Here is a 22,089-nt window from a genome sequence, read left to right as displayed (position 1 = left end):
CATGACATTAGATTTGTTTCGGGGGATTAAATGTGTAAGGCATATACAGATTTCAGAGCGTGAGTTGGCACATACTAAAAACCAAACTATTACCTCTGATATTGCATGGACTTTTCCTGCTCTAGTCTGAAGACTGAATTCATTTCATAGGAGCTAAGTGTGGCAGTTGTCGTAGAAAACAACAGCAACAAAGAGAAACATGACGTGTTTCAGGCCTGTTCATGCACAATTGAATACTGAGAATTTGGATTTTTTCAGCGTCGGGGTCATGTAGAACAATATTCCGAATTGGAATGTACTAGTTGTTTACTTAGATAGGCTGGTCAATATGAGATTGTTAATTTGTTGACATTGACTTGAAACAAACGTGCCAGGACACAGCCACCGTCCACAATGCCACTTCAACCAGAACAGAGACTTGACGTTAACACGCAATGCTATTCTTACGAGTTCGGATAGGTTTCTTTCATCTGAACGGTAAGTTCTCTGTTGGAACCATGCTTCGAAAAGGTGAATTATTAGGTGGGCAAGACGTGAGTCGTGGATTCACGAAGGGCAGTGAATTGTGTTTGGACAAAGAAGAATCTGGAAAGAAAAGTCTAAAAGAGGCAAAACAGAAACAAGAGAAGCATTTGCACGTCATAGAGAAATGGTAAAGATTCTGGATGCACATTTATTGACAGGAAAGGCAACGGAGGAATGACTTAGACTACCCAGAGGACTCCGGTAACGCATGAGAAAATGCGTATTGAACCGGATGTCCCTTCAGAGCTGACGGGCATGCAAAGGAAGATTACGTAGGTAATAAGAACATACGTATTTTATAGAAGATTTTAAAAATTCATTTTTGGTCAGTGGCATAAATAGATTTGTTTACAGCTACATTTATGTTCATGGGCTGTGGGAGCTAAAACTAATTCTTACAGAGGCGATTGGGCAATAGTTTCCTCACGACTGCCTAAATATTTGGATAATTAGGGCAAAATCGAGAGTTCCGGGAGCAGCCGGGGGTGGGAGGGGCGGGGGTTGGATTTTCCCCCTTCTGATTTAGCGGAGCCTGATTGGGGCCGGTTGCCCCAGCTCTGCCGAGTCAAGGCAAGTGCAGCTGTAGGAGGATTCAGCTTGGGGTCCCTAACTCCAAGTGTTTTGTTAGTTTTTATTATAGCTGTACCCAGTCTTTACTGTCATTTGTACAGTATCTCATAAAAAGCAACTTCTCCTTTTTTTCCAACATCTGCTTTTAAGCCTATTTTTAAACTATATTTTGAAGTAATTTAAAATTTTAAGAAACGGTGCAAAAATAGTACAGGATATCTGTATAATTTTATCCAGATTCTCTAAATTGGTCGCATTTTACATCTGCCTTGTTCTTTCTTTCTCTTCTTTAAATGCACGCACACACACACACACACACACACACTACTATGTATATTTTTTTTCTGAATTACTTGAAAGTTAAAAATATAATGCCCATTACTCCTTAATACTTTATAAACATACTTTAATAAAAGGCAAGGACACTCTCCTCCATAACCAAATATAACTATCAAAATTGGAAAATTAACACTGATATAGCACTACCATCTAATCTTCAGATGCTATTAAAATTTTGCCAATTATCTAATCATGTCCTTTTTTGGGTGTAACATCTAAGTTAAGATTTATACTTAGTTTTTAATCCCTTTAATACCCTTCAGTCTGGAACAGTTATGAGATTATATAAAGGTGTGGATATCAGAAGGAGGGGCTACTGGGGGGGGGGCATCCTAGAAGTCTGCCTACCATAAAGAATGTGGCTTCTTGGGGCGCCTGGGTGGCGCAGTCGGTTAAGCGTCCGACTTCAGCCAGGTCACGATCTCGCGGTCTGTGAGTTCGAGCCCCGCGTCGGGCTCTGGGCTGATGGCTCGGAGCCTGGAGCCTGTTTCCGATTCTGTGTCTCCCTCTCTCTCTGCCCCTCCCCCGTTCATGCTCTGTCTCTCTCTGTCCCAAAAATAAATTAAAAACGTTGAAAAAAAAATTAAAAAAAAAAAAAAAAAGAATATGGCTTCTTATGTCAATATGTAGCATTTTGTAATTTTCAGGGCTCTTTTCCCTATTATAGTGCCTTGTGAAATTGGCACTTGACAAATACAAGCCTGGGGTTCAGAAAGGTGTTGCTGCCCAAGGTCAACATGTTAATCTCTGACACCGGCAGGACTAGAACCAGTCTGGATCTCCTTCCACTAGGCAGCACGGGTCCAGCTGCCCTCTGCCTTCCCTGGGCATCCCATGATAGCCTAGGATCTCCTCTCTCTTTGTCTGGCCTGAGTCTCTTGTACCCCATTCTCCACACTGCAGATATTTTCAAAACACACATTTGCTCATTCCTTCAATGCCCTTTTTTAGTTTGTAATCTTACCTTCTCACTTCATTAGTGTGATCATCTAATTTTCTATTTCCTTTTGTAGTCTGTAAGTTCCTGGATAATATGGACCTTGTCTGTCTTTACATGCCCAGGGCCAAGCGGAATGCTTGGTACATTATTTGTTGAGTAGGCTGGGGGAGGAAGATAATTGCAGCGTCCCTCATGAAAAGCAGAGGTCAGGGTAGACAGATAGCTCTCATCTGATGCAAAGTCTTTGTTCTTGGGAGTATGAGTTATTCGTTGCTTAGATGTGGGGTTGCAGGTATCTAAGTGATCTGTCTTGAGTTCCAAGTCAGATTTGATCTCTTATAGTTACTGGGTAGGACTGGTACCTGCTGACCATGCTCCGTGCAGTCCTAAGGCTCCATCCTGATGGTTGAGCTTGCCTGGAGAGGGGGTGGTTTGAGGATTCCGTGAAGTCCAGGTCCTGGGACATGGTGAGCTTTGCAATAGTTGCCTGCTACATGGCCTCAAAGGGCCAGAGTCTCAAAAGACCATGGGTTTTCTCCAGTTTTGAACATTGGCCACCTGAGAAGTGGACACACAAGCTCTGTGGCACATGAGTTGTGAAGACAAAATGTAAATATAGACTTACCCTCTAAACACCTGACACCAAGTTTTGCTAAAAGTCAGGGAAAGGGACTTACAGTGATGTTGTCCCGATTATTCTTCATTATAGCCATCTAAACATCTATTAGTTGGGGCTAATGGGTGGTTGAGATCACCATGGTCAGTTTTTAAGAAAGAAAATATTTTGTCTTATTTTAGTTGTACAGACATGCGTATGCCAGGTCATGATGTCAAAATGTATTGTTTTACTAATAATCTTGGTCAAATGTTTGCAAAACACTGGTCTACAGTTTTCTGCTAGATGAATATATGGGCCACAGCCCGTTTGGGAGACAGGCAGTAATGTGGCCTCAGCAGAGGTTAATACAAGAGAAATTTAGATTTGACTTTGAAATGCTCTCTCCCACTTGCATGCACACCCTTGCTCTCTCTCTCTCTCTCTCTCAAAAAAAAAAAAAAATATATATATATATATATGTAAGTAAATGGGATTATATTATAGAAAGTGTTTTGTAACTTACTCTTTCCACTTAATAATATGTTGCACATGTTAAAAAAAATTAATAGTTGCCTGGTTGGATGTATCATGAATTGAAACAATTCTCCATTGTTGCTACTTTTTTACTGTTTCTAATAGTAGTGTGAGGAAATCTGTCAACATGCGTGTTTGCCAATCATTTCCTTCCGATATGTTTCTAGGAAAGGAACCGATTTGTATCAAGGGATACGCACATGAAATATTTTACTTGTATTTCCCTCCATAAAGATGGTCCCAGTGTACCCTCCTGTGAAGGAAATGAAAGGACTCATTTCTTCAGATTTTGGTCAAAACTGAATGTTACCAATCTGTTTAGGTTCATTTACTTGATGGCTAAATTATGAGATCTTATTTTTTTTTTAATGTTTATTTATTTTTGAGAGGGAGAGAGAGAGCAGAGAGAGAGACAGAGAGACAGAGAGACAGAGAGAGAGAGAGGGTCCCAAGCAGTTTCCGCACTGAGAGCCTACAACGTGGGGCTCGAACCACAGACCAGGAAATCATGACCGGAGCCGAAACCAAGAGTCGAATGCTTAACCCATTCAGCCAGCCAGGCACCCCTGACATCTTATTTTTTAAGAAAAATCGCCCTTTTCTGAATAATAGTAAAGTTAAACATTTTCCTTTGTGTTCCTTTTTGTTTCTTCTTTTATGAATGTTTCTTCTTTTATGAATATGAATTTAGTTTCGTGTTTAAATATACTGGACTGTTTATCTTTCTCTTACTGATTTGTAAAGAATTAAAGAAGGATCTTAATTCTTTACGGTCACGGGTTCCAAATGCTGATTTCATAGTTTGTCACCTGCCTTTTACTTTTATGTATGATATTGAGACATTTCTGTGAATCTTCTCCTTTATGGTTTCTAGCTTTGGTGTCAGGCTTCACAAATTTCCCTCTACCCGCCACTAGTTCTTTTATGCTCTGGCTCCTGTAAGTCGAGAAAGTTCCAAAAGGAGGTCAGAGACGCAGGGAGGAGAGCCCAGGGAGTGCAGCGGCCCAGGACGGGGCAGTAATCACTCGGTGATGGGTTGAAACATCCCACGGGGTGATTCTCCTCCTCCTGCCTCACATTCCGCCCCCTACTGGGAGTCCATAAGACGCACTCTGTCAATAGCATAATAGAGTTGGCTCAGCTAAAGACCAGGTGTCCTTATGCATCACAGAGCAGACCCCGCCATGCTTGATGGTCTTGGCAGGTAATCCTGACTGACCTCTGCCATGGGTTTTAGAACTTCCACAAAACCGGGTGTGTTTCCGTTCGCCAGGCCAGGCCTCATTTGGATCCCTTACAAACGAGCAATAAACAGATCTCAGGCCACTTAAAAACAGAGCCCCTTCAAAGGCTTTGCCCACTTTATTCACTATTTAAAACAACGCTTAGAGGGGCGCCTGGGTGGCTCAGTCAGTTAAGCAGCCGACTTCGGCTCAGGTCACGATCTCGCGGTCCGTGAGTTCGAGCCCCGCGTCGGGCTCTGGGCTGACGGCTCGGAGCCTGGAGCCTGTTTCGGATTCTGTGTCTCCCCCTCTCTGACCCTGCCCCATTCATGCTCTGTCTCTCTCTGTCTCAAAAATAAATAAACGTTAAAAAAATAAAATAAAATAAAATAAAACAACGCTTAGATTTTATTCACAGTGATTGCAGCCCTCTGCTGGTGAGATGAACTTCGGGCTGAAAATCTAAGAAGTTCTGCATGTCCGTTTACTTGATTTTGAAGATGGACGTTAGTGAGTGTGTCCACAGCTCACAACCAATCTCTGTAGGGTGGACTCAGTGAGAACTAGTCAGGGAAGGCATAGGGGGACCTCCCCTCCCTGGAGTAGACACCCGAGAATGTCTTGGTGACACCCGATAATGTCGCTCAGGGCAGGTTCCTCTCTGCTCTTTAATAGAAGCATGAACAAAGTAAGCAGCCATACTTTCTGGGTGCGGAGAGATCCTGTATAATTTACCTTTTTGGTAAAGGTGCCTGTGGGCCTCTGTGTGATCCACGTAAATATAATTGGCAGGAGTTACATTTGCTGATCCTCCTTGTTTCCCACCAGAAAGGAAAGGACATCACTAATTATATGGGTGGGGCCTCCAGGTCAAAAGAGGAATTTGAACTTGAACTGAGGTCTCCCAGAGAAGGGGAGAGAGCAGTCGTCTTTGTATACTAATGGCACCTTATGCTATCCCATTGCTGTGACGTCTGTGATCTCACGGCTGCCTGCCCACAACAAGCAGAAAGGTTCATCCGGGCCTTCATCACTCAGTGTTTCTGATGTGATGCGCCAGAGGGCCCAAGGGGATAGTCTGTTGGCCTCTTGGCAGCCGTAGTCGGCCATTCCCACTTTCCTGAAAGACTCTCCTCCCTCAGTGCCCATCACACCACAAGCCCTCCTGCCCGTCCAACCGGCCGCTCCTTTGGAGTCTTCCCAGGCAGATCTTTTCCTAATCGCATTGGAAATATCGGAGCTGGGCGCTCTTTCTGTGCATGGTCACTTTCTCCCTGGCTGGTCTCAGAGTGTCCTCTGCCTTTAATTACCGTCCTAGTTCGTTCAGGCCGCTCTAATAGGAGATACCACAGACTGGGTGGCTTATCAATAACAGACATTTATTTTTCATAGTTCTGGAGGCCGGGAAATCGAAGATCAAGGCACCCGCAGATCGGTGTGCGGCGAGAGCCTGCTTCCTGGTTCATGGACAGCTCTTTTCACTGTGTCCTCACACGGTAGAAGGGAAAGGTGCCCTCTGGGGCCTCTTTTTTTTTTTTTTTTTTTTTTTTAAGAACTTTATTTATTTTTGAGACAGAAAGAGAGCATGAACGGGGGAGGGTCAGAGAGAGGGAGACACAGAATCTGAAACAGGCTCCAGGCTCCGAGCTGTCAGCACAGAGCCCGATGCGGGGCTCGAACTCACGGACTGCGAGATCATGACCTGAGCTGAAGTCGGCCGCTTAACCCACTGAACCACCCAGGCGCCCCTGGGGCCTCTTTTATAAGGGCGCTAATCCTGTTCGTGAGGGCTCTGCCCCTTGATGTAATCAACGCCCAAAGGCCCCCACCTTCTAACACCACCACACTGGGGATTAGCATTCAATATACAAACATCGGGAGGACACAGTTTATGGCAATTACCACCCATGGGCCAAGGACTTGTAAATAAATGACCTAAGCCCTGGCATCTCACCTGGGCACTTCATTGTTTCCACTTTGGTATCTAAAAGACATCTCAAATCACCATGCTTCAAATGGAAATCCCTCCCACCGCACTCCCATGCAAACGTTGACCAGCCCCACATTCTTAGGCCCCCACATCACCCTGCTCCTGGCCTGGCCTTATATCGACCGGCCTTATATTCACCTAGAGGCAGGCCTCAGATCTAGGATTCACACTTGACATTTTTCCTACACCTACCTACATGCAATCCAGCCATGATTCCTGTTGCCAGTGGCAGTGAGAAGGGATGCAGACTCTGATCAGACTGCAGAGGCTTGATTCTTGGCTCGGCCACTTTCTCCACTTGTGTCCTGGAGAAAGTCCCGTAATCTCTCTCTGTTTTCCCCCGCTTCACAGGGTTTTTTGTGGTGGGGATTACACGTATGTATTAAGGAAGATTAACCCGCCTTGACACCTGTAAAGTACTTTACATGTGTAAAGAGTGGTGCCAGCCACAGTAATTACTGAAGACGTGGTCACGGTGAATATTAACCTTACCTGACTTACCCGCCGGCTTTTCTCAGCGTTACCTGCCTCCACTTACTCTCCGCCACGAGCAGCTTCGCCTTCCTATAGACGGCGTCCCAACAATCCTCTTAGCTTACTGCAGCCGGAACGATCTATAGAAAGTAGGAATTAGATCTTGTTGCTCCCTGATTAAAACCCTCCAATGCTTTCAAGTGTAGCATAAAATCTCAATTAATTTATGTGGCCTAGGAAGTCCTCCACGTGTAGCCCCCCCTACTGCTTTCATTTCAGTTGTACGAGGTAGATACTGCCGCTGCATGGCAAACTACCCCAAAATGTGGTGGAAAAAGCCAACAGTGGTTTTATTACGTGCATGGATTCCATGGGCTGGGAATTTGGACACAGGAGAGGAGGGATGGATTGTCTCTACGCCACCATGTCTGGGGACTCATCCGGGAAAACTTGAATGGCTTGGAGTGACTTGAACAACCAGGGATGGAATCATCTGGCACGTTGGCAATGATGGCAGGGAAGTGGAGCTCGGCTGGGACTGTCCATTGGAATTCCCACATTGACCTCTCCATGGCTTGTGCTTCTTTGCATCATGGCTGCCTCAAGGTAGTTGGGTTCCTTATGTGGTGGCTCGGAACTCAGAACACGGTATATTATGACCTGTTACTTGGAAAGCAAAGAGCATCTCTTCTCTCGTACTCCTTTTGGTCAAAGCAATCACAATCCCACCCAGGTTAAAGGAGAGGACCCACGGACCCCACCCACAATAGGAGGATATTGAAGACTTGTGGCAATGTCTTCATACTGCCACACTTCTTTTGGTCTCTCTCTTGTGCTCACTGGTTTCCAGTCACTCCTGATTCCGTCCTGTTCTGAAAACAGACCACCTAATCCTAACCTCAGAGTTTGTCCACTCTTTTGTGCTCTCTGGTGTGAACTCTCTTCTCCCAGGTGACTGCACAGTTGGCTCCTTTTCAGAGTTGGCCTGAGTCATCACTTTCAATTCGCAGAATGATTTTGAAACTTTGCTGCCAGTGATGAAGCCCTGATACCTCCTTCTAGATATGGTCTTAAACTCAGTTCCCAGTCAACGTGTTTTGACTTCGCCCTGTGGGGTCCAAGTCTTGACCTCTGCTGCCTGAGGCCAAGTCCAGGATTTTCCTTCCAGAGGCAAAGACCTGATTTTTTGCTCTTGGGTCTAAATCCCCGCTGAAATGTCAACTGGCCAGAAAGACCTTCCCAGACCACCATATCTAAATAGTCTCCATCTTTCTATCCTCTGTTTATGTCATTGATAGCGCTTAGCACAATCTGTAGTTATCTTGTGTGTATTTCTTTACCTGTGTATAGTGTGTAACTTCCATGAGGCAGGTTGTAAGTTTCTTTGTTTCCATTACCCTATCCCCTGGCGTATAGGAAGCACTTAAAATATCCTCGTTGGATGAATGAATGAATGAAGTTTGGGAAGGCTCAGAAATGAAGATTTAAAAGTCAGAACCATTTAAGTGGTTAACCATTCACCCATGGCAGAGAAAGAAGCTCAGATAGAAGCTAATGTCAAAGATAATCAATATTTATGATAGGGTAAGAATGAACATTGAGATAGAAGGGGCATAAAGGTATGAGGGGGGCCAGAAGAAAGGCATCAAAGAAGCAAGGGAGGGGACCCTGAAGGAAAACAGAGGTGATAATATTAAATATCACAGGGAGGCCAATTAAGATGAAGATTACCAAATGTTCCTTAGGTTTGCCAAGGAGGGGGCTGTTTCCCAGAATTCTTTCTGGTAAAGAAAATTGCAGCTAGGGGAAGAGCCAGATTGCCATGGCTAAGAGGCAAGTGGGAGCTGAAGTTGAGGAGGTGGAGACCTTGATACTTGACGCTGAGGGAAGAGCGGTGCCAGGGCAATAGCTGAGAACACAGGGCCAAGGTGGGTGGGAAAGGCTGCGGGGTGTTTCGAAGTTGAAGGGAGCGAGTGGCAGAAAGGATGAGGTTCAGGAGGAAGAGGGTGGGACACAGCGTGGATTAAGAAAGAACCCTTGAACAGGCTGTCCTCTTCCGATGAGATTGTTAGCAAGGAGAGAAGATGGGCATACACGATTGATTCTCTGCTGGGAGTATTCATTCCATTTGTAGTTCCTTGCTTAGCATCTGCCTGGCCAGCCAGACTGTGAGGTCCATGACAGCAGGAGATGGTTAAGGTCATGACAGCTGCTGAGGCACACAGCTGAGGGTGTGACTAAATCGAGGGCTTTTCTGAGATGATGTGTCCCAATCTGTAAGGCAGTGTGAGCTTTCCCCGGCATCTCTCTACAGCGTTGGTGCAGGAATAGAGTTTTAAGGTTGCTCCAGGATTGGGGGATTGCATGGTAAGAGGGATAATGGAAGGATTGCTGCTGTGGAGAGTTGGTCATGTGATGGACTGTGGAATCCAGCGGGCGTGGAGAAGGTGACTCAGCCAGCCTTGACGATGCTTTGTGGGGATGAGTCTTCATGAAGTCCTGAGAAGCAATGGCTAAAGATAAGGGCAGGCCAAGGTTTCTGGGGTCAAGAAGATGAGGGAACTGAGGGGTGTGTGTGTGTGTGTGTGTGTGTGTGTGTGTGTGTTTCATAAATTTTAAATCCAAACAAGATTATGATAGGAGTTAAGATAGAAAGAATATTGCTGCCGTAACAAATAGACCCCAATACATATAATGGCTCAAGCACAAGAGGAATTTATTTCTGTATCATATGATAGTTCAAGGTGTGTGTCTCTGATCAGGTGGCGGGGATGGGCACAGGATCCCTGCTCCACACAGTTCATTGGAGACTTGGGCTGCTGATGGCTCGACCGCCAACACGTAGCTCTCAAGGTTGTCCAGGGAGCGTCATCTCAGTCAGCCAGAAGTAGAAAGGAGCTCGGGGGAGCACAGAGAGAGTTGTGTCTCTAGAAGAGACCATCATAGTTCCCCCCTCCGTTCAGTTGGCTAGAACCCTGCCATATCTAATTGCTAAGGAGGCTGGGAAATATAGTGCACTTGTGTGTCCTAGAGGAAGAGGAGAACGTGGGTTTTGTGAATAGCTGTAGCCTTTGGCACGCTGCAGTGCCACAGAGAGAAAGACTGATCCAGTCGCTTCCACCCTAAATAAGTTGGAGAAGGGGCCTAGAAACTGGGATGTGACAGGCACTGGAGTGGGGGTGGGGGGGTGCTTTTGGAAGGTAACGGAAGCGTGATGGTCTGGAAGTGACTTTGTCCCATGGACAGATGGAGTGCGTAGGAGTCAGATTTATCCGGTTTCAGTGCTGGCTATGTTACTTCTGGCTATCTAATTATGGCCCAGTTACTCAATTTCATTATTTAACTCCCAGCCTTAGTCTCTTCATCTGTAAAATGGGACGGATCCCACTGATTTCGCAGGAGAAGTGGATAATGGATGTAACAATTTGTAGTGAATATTTTTTCTGCTGCTGCTTATTTAAGGCTCTTCAAAGTCACAGACGGAGTGAAACCTCATCCAAAAAGTTGGGTGACGTTGGCCAGAGCAGACCTTACATCAAGGCTACCTGGGGACCAGTGGAGCATGGAGATCAGACCAGCAGAGCCCAGACCCCTTCTCCAGGGGCAGTGGTTACCCTGCTCCAGCCACCTGGCCATCTGCAGACAGACACTAGAGTTGCCTAGAACTTTCTGGTTTCCAAAAGAAGGTGAACGTGTGGCTTTTTTTCATGAGAAGTCTCCTCATTTGAAAATGTTGGTCAAATTAAAAGTCCACCGAAACCACTGTATGGTGAAATAAAATAGGTCTTTGGGCGGATCTGGCCCATGGGCGACCGTTTTGCCCCTTGCATAGTCTCCATCACCGAAGGCCAGCTAGAAGCCCTGACCTCTGGATCTGTGCTGCCCCATGCAGTAGCCATAACCATAAGGAGCTGGTTGAATTAAAATTAATTTAAATGAAATAAATGAAAAATTGAGGCTCCCCCCCGCCATCGCAGTAACTATGTTTCTAATGCTCCACGACCATGGGTGGGGGTGGGTGGGTAGTGGCTGTTGGGTTGAACAGAGCAGATATAGAACATTCCCCTCATGGAAGAAAGTTCTTTCACAAGGCACAGCTCCCTGGATAGAAGGGGCCTGAAAGGTAGTATCTTGTTACAAGGGGCTCCCTTTCTTAGACGTGATGAATTAGGTGTTGTCCCATAGCCAGGATGGGGGGTGAGAGGAAAGACTCGCAGAGTTTCATATTGTCTCGCACACAAGAGTAAGACCCGTCTCTGGGCTGTAACTTTGGCGAGTCATGGAGATTCCTCCACTTCCGCCTGGCTCAATCCATGGCACTCCGGATGTAAAAGTTGAGACACATACCTCGTCTGAGGAGAAGGTGTTACATCCTAACCCCTTTCAGGCAGAACGCTGGGGTTCCTCTGGTGGGAAGGGGCCGTGATCTATCCTAGGTCCTGCTACGGCAGAATGGATATGGAAGGAAGGTAACTGTCATGCAGAGATTGGGACCGGTGCTTTAGTCGGGCAGGCAAAGTCCGTCAAACAGTTCAGCACTCTTTTGTCCTATTTCAGGCAAATGGGGAGCAGTGGCCGTGGTTGGTGAAGGGTGAGGAGGACTCCAAGGTACAATGGCCAGAGATCCATCAGTTAAGTAGAGCCCCGGGATGGGGTCCAAGAGGAGGTCACTCTGAAAATCACTAGCTGGTAGGCAGGCAAGAGCCGTACTGTGGGAGGTCTGCCATATAAATTACCGAATCCCTTCTCCGAGAAAGATACCTATTACCCACCCCTGACTCTGGCGCCTAGCAACACTTGCATCCCGTTTGGACTCGTCTAGAAACGGAAGACTGTGGTTGACAACGTGATGGGGCATTCGTAGGGTCAGGGGGGCAGGTACGGACGTTAACAATGGCTTTGAAGCAAACCTCTCGGAAACTTGACAGGGAGGGGAAAGGAGGAAAAAAATGGGGGGACCAGGAGGAGAAAGGAAGCCCCTTATGTTTGACCAAAGATCTTTTTTGTCCTCTCGTTACCTCCAGGACATTTGAGGTAAGAGAATAACAACAGCACAAAGCAAACTAAGGCCTGGAGGGTGCTTTTAAGCCGATGCAAGGGCCAGCAAAGAATTTTGTTCATTTCTTCTCCTGCACCCTCTGTCTTGGCGGCTTCAGCAGTAAGAACATGAAGTGATGAGAGCCACGGCATGTAACGTTCTAAATGACACCATCTCTTTGGGGGACGTGTTGGCTGGTTGGTGTGGGCAGACACGATGGCCACAGGAGAGCTACCCAAGGTTTGCAGGTGCAGCAGGCCTGGCGGACGCTGTCAGGAGGCCCCTGCCGCCTTCGGGAAAGGAGGAGTCAGGCATTTGGACAGGTGGCTGTCCTAGGAAGGTGATGCAGAGATTGGGTGGGAGCGGGGTCCGCTGGCCTGCGCATGGCTGTCACCCTGAGCAGCACATTAACTTTCACAAGCAAGCGGGGGAAACTTCCAGGTTGTGTCAGTAAGAACTGCCACTGAGCAGTTAACCTAGGTGGGCTGCCTGGGTGGCTGAAGGACAAGCAAGCTGCGTTTTGGCCAACTGGCTGCGGCCATCCATGGGCGGAGAGGCTGGCTTAAGCCAGGAGGGGCCGTGGGTCCCGATCCCGCATGCTGTGTTTTTTTTTATTAGGATGTTGCGGCCTTACATTCTGCTGCATCCTTGCTAGTTGAAATTACAATGGCCTTGACGTAGTCTTCCCCGCTTCTTCTCCACCATCTGACTTAGAGGTTGTCATGTGAATGCCCAGACCTGGCCTCCGCAGACTCAAGAAGGATCTGTGTGGGGCTCTGTTCATCTCTTCACCCTTTACCCATCCATCCATCCATCCATCCATCCATCCATCATCCACCTATTCATTCATCCACCCATCTACTTATCCATCCATTCTTTCAGAATCTGTTGTGTGCCCACTGTATGCAAGGCCCTAGGGTGCGCGCTGAAGAAGGGAAGTATAGTCTTCTGCCATTGAGATGCTTATCATCTAGGAGAAGGGGACAGTGTATAAAGAAATTGCACGGGAAACTGTTTCAGGCACCCTGCTAGTCTTTATAGGGCCCCGTGGTGCACAACAGAAGGAGTGATCTGCTCTCCCTGGGGTCTCAGGAGTGCTGCATAGAGGCGGCGATGGCGTGAGGGGTCAGAGAGGGGGTGGGGGTGCTGGGAGGGGTGGAGATATGAGTCTAGACACAGGCTACCGTCAGCCTGACCCATCTGGGGAGCATGGGGTGTGGAACAGGGACGCAGAGAGCGCTCAGGAAGGCAAGAGAAGTAGGCAGGAGCCACGCTATGCAAAAAGCCTGGACGTTGTGCTAAGGATTTTGGACTTGGTGTGGAGCCATGAAGGCATTTTAAACAGAAGAGTAACAGGGCCAGATTTGCGCTCTAGGACAAGTACGGATTCAGGACAGCATGGGACCCAGAGGCGGTGGAACACTTAATTCAGCCAAAGAAAGAGGGTGACACCCCAAAGAAGGCAGTGGCCCTTCCCCTCCCAAGACCCCCAGGATTACTATCTTCCCGTGTTAGCCAGTCACCTTCAAGTGGCCACTTTACTAATTTAATTTTATTCCTCAGTTCCCGGGGCACAGAAGGGAACTCTCGGGGCACTCAGATTCCACCCCTGGATTGATTGCAGGCCTCCACGAAGTCAGCACGGCCTGGAGGTGCGCAGTCTGGTTTGAAGGCCCGCATATGTACCGCCCCAGTTGGCTCTTTCCCCTCTCAGTGACTTCCTTATCTGCTTGTGGCCCAGGGGGTCCCCTTCCGTGTCTTGAGGGAGGTTGGACCCGCTCAGAGGTTGGATGGTGCTTGGCCTCTGGTGGGCGCCATCGTGGGGGGCACAGAGCCCCCAGCCCAGACCTGTGGCAGGGGGGCACAGCTTCTCTGGAGCCCGGGAGGGCAGGGGCTGTGTGTGAGGGGCTTGCGAGCTTGCCTCCTGATTACCCTTTGGTCTTCTGGGGCTGGCACACTGCGGATATTAAACTCAAACTTGAAAACAAACCGTGGGTGGGCAGGGGACAGGGGAGTGAGGAAGGGGGGCAGGAAGACACCTCTAATTAGGGAAAATTTAGCCATTCTTTAGATTTTTACAATATCCAAATGGACTGCTTCCAAGAATCCACAGACTAAGCCAATAAATCGCCCCTAAAGAGGTCTCTAGGGGACCCGTTTGAACGAATGGGCGAGAGGCATGGAGTGCTTTTGAATAAGTGAGTGGTTCTCAGTATTTGAACGCTGCTGGATTCTTTTAAGAGACTTAAACTCCTGAACTATTATTTGTAGTCCCTGGACACACAGTTCACACGTTTTCTCAGACCCTTGCGGAACGGACGCACCTTCTGGATCAAGGAGGGCCCAGACGGACAAGGAGCTGCTTTTATTTCCTGAGTGTGTTGGAGCCCGAGCCCAAAGCATGGGTTCAGAAAAGAAAACCCACCTGCAGGGACCTGCGGTGAGTTGTGTTGGTGAAGGCCAAGCCTGGTGCATCTGAAGGACAGGTCCCAGCGGGAGAGAAACCTGCCCACACTGTCATGAGTGGCTGCCACTCGGGCCAAATGACCCAGTCCAGCGAGGCGGATTCTTGCCGTCTGGCATTTTGAACACTTGGGTAAACGAGGTCTTGAGGGGTGGCAGGTGCATGTCGGGGAGGCAGAGGTGGAAAGAGAGGCCTGGGTCACCTGGGCTGGCAAAGTGGGGCAGAGCTCTAGGAGGAAATCTGCCCGGGGGCCCGTTGGAGGGGCCCTGCTCATTCGGCTCGTTTTCATGGAGTGTCGTGAGCTCTCAGCTAGGTGGCGCGGAGGACAAGGTGGCCGAGGGAGTTTGCAGTTGCGAGATAGAGGCTAAAAATGCAGAAGGGAACAAATACACAAAATACTTGCAATTGCGATCTTTGCTGTTGAGGAGCGGCTGAGATAGGGAATTCAGTGGAGGTGGGGGGCAGGCTTCAGACAGGGTGGTCAGGGAGAGTCTTCCTGAAGAGGACGGTGAAGGGGGAGAAGGAGCCATTTCTGCAGTGAATGGGAGAAGGGGACAGTAGCAGCAGCAGGCCACTGAGAGGAGACTAGGAAACGGAAGGAAACCAGGGTGCCCGGGGGGAGGAGGGGGAGGAGGCGGGGAGGGCAGGTTGAGGCTGGGAAGGAAGGCGGTCTTGACAGACAGTTTGCATTTTATTTATGCAAGCAGCCAATCAGGGTCTTCCTCTTTTAGCTCAGAGGTAGCATTTTAAGGGTTCCCCGGTCACTTACAGGTTGGTGGCAATCTATTCTGGTTATGATGAAAGGAGAGCTGGTCACTGACAGAAACCGAGTCCTGCTGGGAGATGAGGAAAGAGAGACAGAGAATTAATTTTGGGAAAAGCGGGGGTGTCTAAGGAATGCAGGAGGTCCTTGGAGCCTCGAGGGGCAGCCGGGGCAGCCGGGGACTGTGAAAGGGGTAAAGAAAGAGACAGCAGACCAGCTACAGCTGCCTCTTTCACGACGTGGGTCCTGGTTTCTGCTACGAAAGTACTTTATTATTTAAAGAACTAGCTCCTTGGGCTGTGGGGTCACACAGACCTGGATTAGAAGAACCCTGTTCTCACTCTTGCATGTACCGGGGCCTGGGACAAGAGGTTTCTTTGAGTTTTTTTTTCTCCTGTCTATACGATAAGGATATGAAGACTTCCCTAGTAAGATTTTGGGGGAGGATTAAATAAGCACTCAGTGCTTTACAGAGATGGTGGTAGGTGCCCACCAAATGTTAATTGCCTCCTACTGACTACATAACCAGCGTTTTACTAGAAGGCGATCAAGTGGAAAGATAGTGGGACTATTTACCACTCTTTCATAAGGCATCCCCACAGGGTAAAGAGCAGGGCCATCCATGTACTTTGGGGAGTCGGAAAAGTCCCCGGTCCTCCTGAGACCTGAGGGTTAGTTAGTTCATCTTCTCTCAGCTTCCTTTTCTGTAAAAAAGCAGGATGTGGTGGGCAACTGGCCGGAGGTGAACGAGTTAAAAAACATCCCTCGACCTTATCTCTGGAGATTCTAATCAGGAGGTCTGAGCTGGGGCCCCAGGTGGTTGTGAAGCAGAGGCAAAGTCATTCCAGGAACCCTGAGACAAGGCCTTTTTCTAGTCCTGAGTCACCCGCCAGATGAGGACAGAGGGGACCAAGAATGCATTCTACTCATTTACCACCAGAGGGCGGGCCTGAGGCGTGATGGCCAATGCGGACCATACTGTCTGTCTCCAGCTCCCCGCACAAAGAGCCCAGGGGAAATCTGCAGTGGCACAGAGGATGATGTGCAAGGCAGGTAATGAAGGAGTCATAAGAGGAGCAAGCCAAAAGCTACTAGATTCTGAGGTTCATGCATTCCTCTGGGTCGTGCTGACAGCATTGGCACCGATGGGCCTCTTGTCTTCACCCAGTAAGGGCTTCATCAAGACGCTTTCCCAGCCCCAACTGAGTTGACCAATACTCTTTCCGGTGCTAGAAAAAGCAGCATCTGGCTCAGAGGGCCAGTCACATCCACCCTCATGGGTCACCACTCCGTAACCCTGGGTAAAGGATGCACCCGCTGGAAAGGCTTGGATCCGTTGGCCCTTGGCTGTTCCTCTGCAGAGGGCCCCTTCAGGGTCATGCACACAAAGGAAACAGTTGTTATGGCCCGATTCCATCTGCAGAGAAGAAGGCATCACTTCCAGCTCAAGTGTCCTAGTCAATGCCCTTAGTTTTTGGCAAGGAAGAATTCCAGGACCTTCTCTTTACCACTGCGTTAATTTTAACCTCCGCTGCAGACTGCTCTTGAGGCTGTAGCCCTTGGCGTCAGTACTGCAGCAATGTGGGGACCTTGGGGTTTTCTCTTCTTTGCCGCGTCTAGGCTCCACTCTTCCAGTCAAAATTTATGCTTTGGAGTTTCCCTACTCTGTGACATCCTGAACGTTCCACTTCCGCAGAGGCCCGGGGGCGGGTGGAGGGGGGGGAGCATAGAAGCAGAAATGGCTACTTGCAGCTTCCCAAAGGGGGAAGATGAAACCAAGAGACGTGGTGGGCCTGGTCCGAGACAGGACACGTACTGTGCAGGGCGCTGAGGAACTGAAAGCAGCCGAGTCACCCTGCAGCGCCCTAGTGACGGGACTTCATCTCCCCACCCCCAGTTCCCGGCAGGTTGTAGGACTCAAACATCTTAAAAATCCTGACTGAATGTCATCACTCGGACATCTAAAGTCCCCACCCTGTCGGACCCCGTATGGGGGAAGACGTGGGTAAGATTTTTGAAAGAGTTCTGAGTCTCTGTGAACTCAAACCTTCAATGGAAGGAAAATCCTGCTCTCCTCAGCATGGTATATTGGAGGATGTATTGTGTAGGTGGTGGGATATGATAAAGGGTGTTATGCAGGCACGTACAAAGAATAACGGAAGAATGGAGAAAAGAATGATCTAAACTGCAAGAATGATCTTGCGGTTTCCGGGACTTGGAGGAGAGAAGGAAGACCCAGCAAGGCGACAGTGCTAAGAGAAAGGCTGAGTTGGGGATTTTGTTGACATTAAAACTCACCGTGGCAGTGACATGGAAGTACCTTTTTTTCTTAAAACGATAGCATTTAGTTATATGTCAAACACTGAGGGCCCCTGCCATGGATCAGGCAGGGTACCGGTCACTGGAGAAAAATAAATGCAAGGCTCTTAGCTTTTAGGAATCATGCTCTGATAAAAGAAACAGACAAGTAATTACAATGCAGAAGGGTGTATGTTTCAGGAGAGGCGAAAACAGGAGGTTGTGCTTAATGTTTTAGGGGGCGGGAGGGAAGCAGATTTCACTGAGGAGGGGATCTTCAAGCTCCCTTTTAGAGGAAGGGTTGAGGGAAAAGGGAGAGAGGTGAAGGGAGGAACACAGGGCAGGGCATGGATTTGAGAAGGCACACGGCCTCGAGGGGCAGTGTATGTGTGCGTTGGTGCACGTCTGCGTGTACCCCCTGAGCATGGGGAGGAGATGTGGGTGTCAGGGATGGGAGGTAAAGCTGCAGAGGAGGCGGTGGTCAGAGACTGGTATAGAACCTGGTAGAACGCTTGTGTTTCATGTTTGAAATGCATTTAATTTTTTAAAAGTTTAGAAAAACCACATCCGAGAACAGGCTAACATATTTGGTTTGGGGATAATGATTTGTAACTTTACAGGAATTTTGAGTGTTTATTTAAAGACAATGTGAGAAAATAGTCTATGTTAACAAGTCTATCAGTGCAGAGTGGGTGGAAAATTCTTCCCCACCCCCTTTTATTTTTCTGCATTGCATCGAGCGGTAAGAATGATACGAAATGCAGATTGCAGACAGTTCTTTTCCTTGGCCAATGAAAACTATTTGGTATCTTCTTTGTGCCAAATACTCTTAGGCTCTAGTCAGAACGGACAAATCAACTTAAACCTTAAATCTTTGAATATGTGTAAGTGGAAATGTCAATTACCGTGGACTCATATTGATGGCTACTGAAATAAGGCTAATACAAATAAGACTGACATAAAAGCTATTAGGAGCTTTTATTACAAAGCAAAATATTCGATGGCAAATCAGAAAATAACAAGATATGGTTCAATCTGTCAAGATCAAAAGGTTCGGGAGTGGGAAAATATAACAAGAATGTTAACAATTTAATTAGAAGTCATTTTGTTTTAAGTTAATTTGAATCTCATTATTTGCTTGCTTGTCAGGTGGTATTTTTTCATGATTTAATAGGACACTTGCCCCCACCCCTGTTGGAACCTAGAGTTGGCTCTCACTGGTAGGAGGGCACATTTTAGCTTTCTCAGACTTGTAACTTTAACCCTTACAGGATGACACCAAAAGCTGCTGACGTCAAGTCACTTTGCTCTTAGCACATCACGTAGTTGCGGTGGGGGAGGAGGAGTGCTTCTACTTTATTTTCAAAATGCACAGCTAATTGGAACTTGAGTGAATTAATCAACCATGAAGCTTGCTGCATGCCCTAAAGCTCCTTTCTGGGATCTTAGAATTTATCAGAATAGAAGCGAAAGAGTACAATCTTACATCTTTTGGACAGATAACCATCCAAAGTGGCCAGATGCAGAAAGACATTGGAACGTGGGCCCACAGTAGCCCCAGGATTATTTTGTCTTTATCTGGCTAATCTTTGCTGAGCAGGTATGAGCCAATTAAACGGATTCTTTTTTTTTTTTTTTTTTTTCACGGCTGCCCGATGGCCTAGATTATGGAAGGATTCCTCTATTGTTTGATCTCAAGTCGAGAAAACCAAAGCCATGGGCCTGCCCAGATGTTTTAGTCATTGTACCTGCTTGGGCAACATCTCCGAAGAGATGACCCCTGGTAGACCCCTTGGGATCAACTGGACCAGTTGACTGAACCAGGGATTCCGCAGTAAGAGTGCCACTGCATGATTCGGACCAGCAAAGCTAAGGGATTCCAGGCCTGTTCAATGGCTAGCGCCAAGAGAGCCGTTCAAATTGTAACTAGCATCTGCCTGGGAAATCAAGAGTCGCCTATTAACTCTGATTCCGGACGTTTTCGTATGACTCAGTTTCCCTTTCTTTGGGGGTATAAGATCTTTTCATTCCTCTTCCTGCTTCTCCACAGTTCATCACCTCTTTCGGTCCCATTGTGTGATGTGGAGGCCCCTCTGCAGCACTGTAAATCCTCGGGCACGGTAATCTCAAGTTTTTCTTCAACAGATCTGCAGGCACCGGTGAAACGCGCCCGTCTAAACCCCCAAACGGGCGTGAGCGGGCCTGACTCCTAAAGAGAGCAAGGCCGCAGACCGGGCTTCCCCCCGACGCCCCGCGGGCCGTAAAAGGCTTTCAGGGCGTGGTCTCCTGTCTCTCTCTCCCAGCTCCAGCAGCCGACCACAGCCTTCCCGCGCGGCCTCCCTTCCCTGCTCAGGGTCCTCAGGGCTTTGGCCTCTACTGCCCGCTGCCAGGCCACGGAAGCCTGCGACCCGGCGTCCGCCCTCAGGCTAGCTCTCCTCCCGCAGAGGGCCGCGCCTCGCCTCGACCGGCGCCCCCCGCGCCCCCAGGGAGCCCGGCCGCGCGCCCGACGCCCCCGCGCCGCCCGGCTCGCAGGCCGGCGTCCAGCAGCCCCTCTCTCGGGGGCCGGGCGGCGGACGGGCGTGGTCGGCGCGGCGCCGCGACGAGCCCTCCCCGCCCCGTTCCCCTTCCATCCGCTCGCTGCCATTTGAATCCCCCGTCGACTCCTGGGTGGGGGCCGAGCGAGCCTTCGCGAAGGGCGAGGGCGGCGGGAGGAGGGCTCGGGAGCCCCTCCCGGGCGGCGCGGCGCCGGCCGGCGGTGCAGTCGCGCGCTCGCCGCCAGCAAAGCCATTGGCTCGGCGCAGTCACCCCACGCGGGGCTGCAGCGGCGGCCTCCGCGGATTGGCGCGCGGGCGGGCATCCAGCGGGGCGCGCGCGAGCGGGTGCGTGCCGCTCGGGCTGCAGCGAAGCCCACCGTCTCGGGGCCGGGCTCCCCCGGCCCGTAAAGACCACCCCTCCATTGTCCTTGAGTTGCTGATGCTGCATTTGGGGCGGCAGCCAGCTACAGTCCCCGACGCCCTGGCCCAAAGAAAGGGCGCGAAAGGCGCGCTCCCCGCTCGGGCGCACGCACCGACCGCCGCCCTCGGCGGCACACTGCAGCATTTCGCGCTCTCGCGCCGCTCCCCTCCCCGCCCGCGCTCATTTGCATATCCCACGATTGTGGCCAATCAGGGCTCGTCTCTCTCGAAGCGGATGGCTTTTGCCTGAGAGGAAAGGGAGTGGCTGGCGGCGCATGCGCCGCGGTGGCCGACTTGAACCGAGGCTTTTATTGCTGTAGTTTATTTCCACCCCTTCCCTCCTGTTCTCTCTCTCTCTTTCTTTTTTTTCCGCCCTAGCTGGGGCTGTGTTGGAGCAGAGGAAGAAAGAGACAGGATTGCATTTATCCCTTACGTTCTTGAAATCTGCTATCAGCAAGACCAGCTAAGCGGTTGCATCTTTTTCAATTCTGCAAAAAATACCATCTCTTTCCTGGCAATTTTTGCTTTAAAGGTGTCCTCTTGAAATTATTTTTTTCCCAGGAGAGAGATGTCTTATCAGGGGAAGAAAAATATTCCACGCATCACGGTGAGTTTGGTACTTGGGAAATCTGCGGTCGGCCAGCAACCTTTTGTGGCAAGGAACATCCAAGGAATTTTTTTTTTTTTTTTTAAAGGAGCGGGAGAAAGAGGGACCCAACTTTTCTTTTTTCCTTTTTTCCCCCTGTTGCTGAAGAAGGCGATTGTAGTGGGAGACGCAGCCGTCTAGAATTGTAAGCTACATAATTTGTAAGGCATAAAAATAGGAGCGTAAGTGCATTAGGACGTCTTAGGTAGCGCGCCAGATCCGCTGTATCCTTTTATTGTCAGTTCGAGATGCTGCAGTGCTGGCCTGCGGGGTGTAAGCAAATGGATGCCAGATTGAATATGCATGGTTGAAGCTCGGATATTGTTCTCCGGGCTGCGTGCTGCGAGGCTGGACTCCAGGAGCTGGCTGGGGGAGATGGAGAAATGGATTCTCCCTGTGTCTCCCGCCCCCACCATAAAGGCTTTCTGGAGCCTTCCTCCGGCTCCTTAGAAAAAGGAGCGGGTTTCAGCCCGGAGGCGTAATGACAGCAGAGGGATGCTGGAAAGGGCCGGGAGTGCCGGGATGATGTGGAAACTGGAAGGAAAAACAGGGACGCGGTGATGAACAGAAGAGGGTGGGGGGCCAGGCGTGGGTTTTTTGTCGATCACGGACTGGTTTTTGGTGGCTCTCTCGGCTTCCTCGCCCTCCGGTGTGGGGCTGGAACCCTGGCAGGGCTCAGGGTTCGCTTTCTTATGACTTTCTGCCCCTCCTGCAGCCAAGGAGGCGCCCGTGT

The 22,089-nt window shown here is 49.1% G+C and overlaps 1 protein-coding gene and 1 long non-coding RNA gene across 3 annotated transcripts in view; one reads left to right on the top strand and one right to left on the bottom strand.

The window, feature by feature from the left end:
• Positions 1-22,089, top strand: part of DPYSL2 (dihydropyrimidinase like 2) — a 126,179-nt gene that overhangs the window by 33,264 nt on the left and 70,826 nt on the right. Inside the window, exon 1 of one of the 2 annotated variants that reach the window (XM_058720260.1) lies at positions 20,996-21,317. The exons of the other annotated variant lie outside the window; for it this stretch is intronic. Coding sequence (XP_058576243.1) covers positions 21,279-21,317 — 39 coding nt within the window. The 5' untranslated portion in view covers positions 20,996-21,278. Of the gene's footprint in view, positions 1-20,995; positions 21,318-22,089 lie in introns of those variants that run through there. 2 annotated transcript variants of the gene reach the window in all.
• Positions 14,614-17,105, bottom strand: LOC131506561 (uncharacterized). The gene is made up of 4 exons (XR_009259031.1): positions 16,967-17,105; positions 16,035-16,162; positions 15,465-15,531; positions 14,614-15,059 (listed from the first exon to the last, which is right to left on the bottom strand). It is a non-coding gene; the product is annotated as an uncharacterized LOC131506561 (long non-coding RNA).

This window comes from Neofelis nebulosa, chromosome 3 (genome assembly GCF_028018385.1).
Source record: "Neofelis nebulosa isolate mNeoNeb1 chromosome 3, mNeoNeb1.pri, whole genome shotgun sequence".
Classification (NCBI taxonomy): domain Eukaryota; kingdom Metazoa; phylum Chordata; class Mammalia; order Carnivora; family Felidae; genus Neofelis; species Neofelis nebulosa.
The sequence above is the reverse complement of the archived record's forward strand: the minus strand, read 5'-3'. Positions and strand labels throughout refer to the sequence as shown.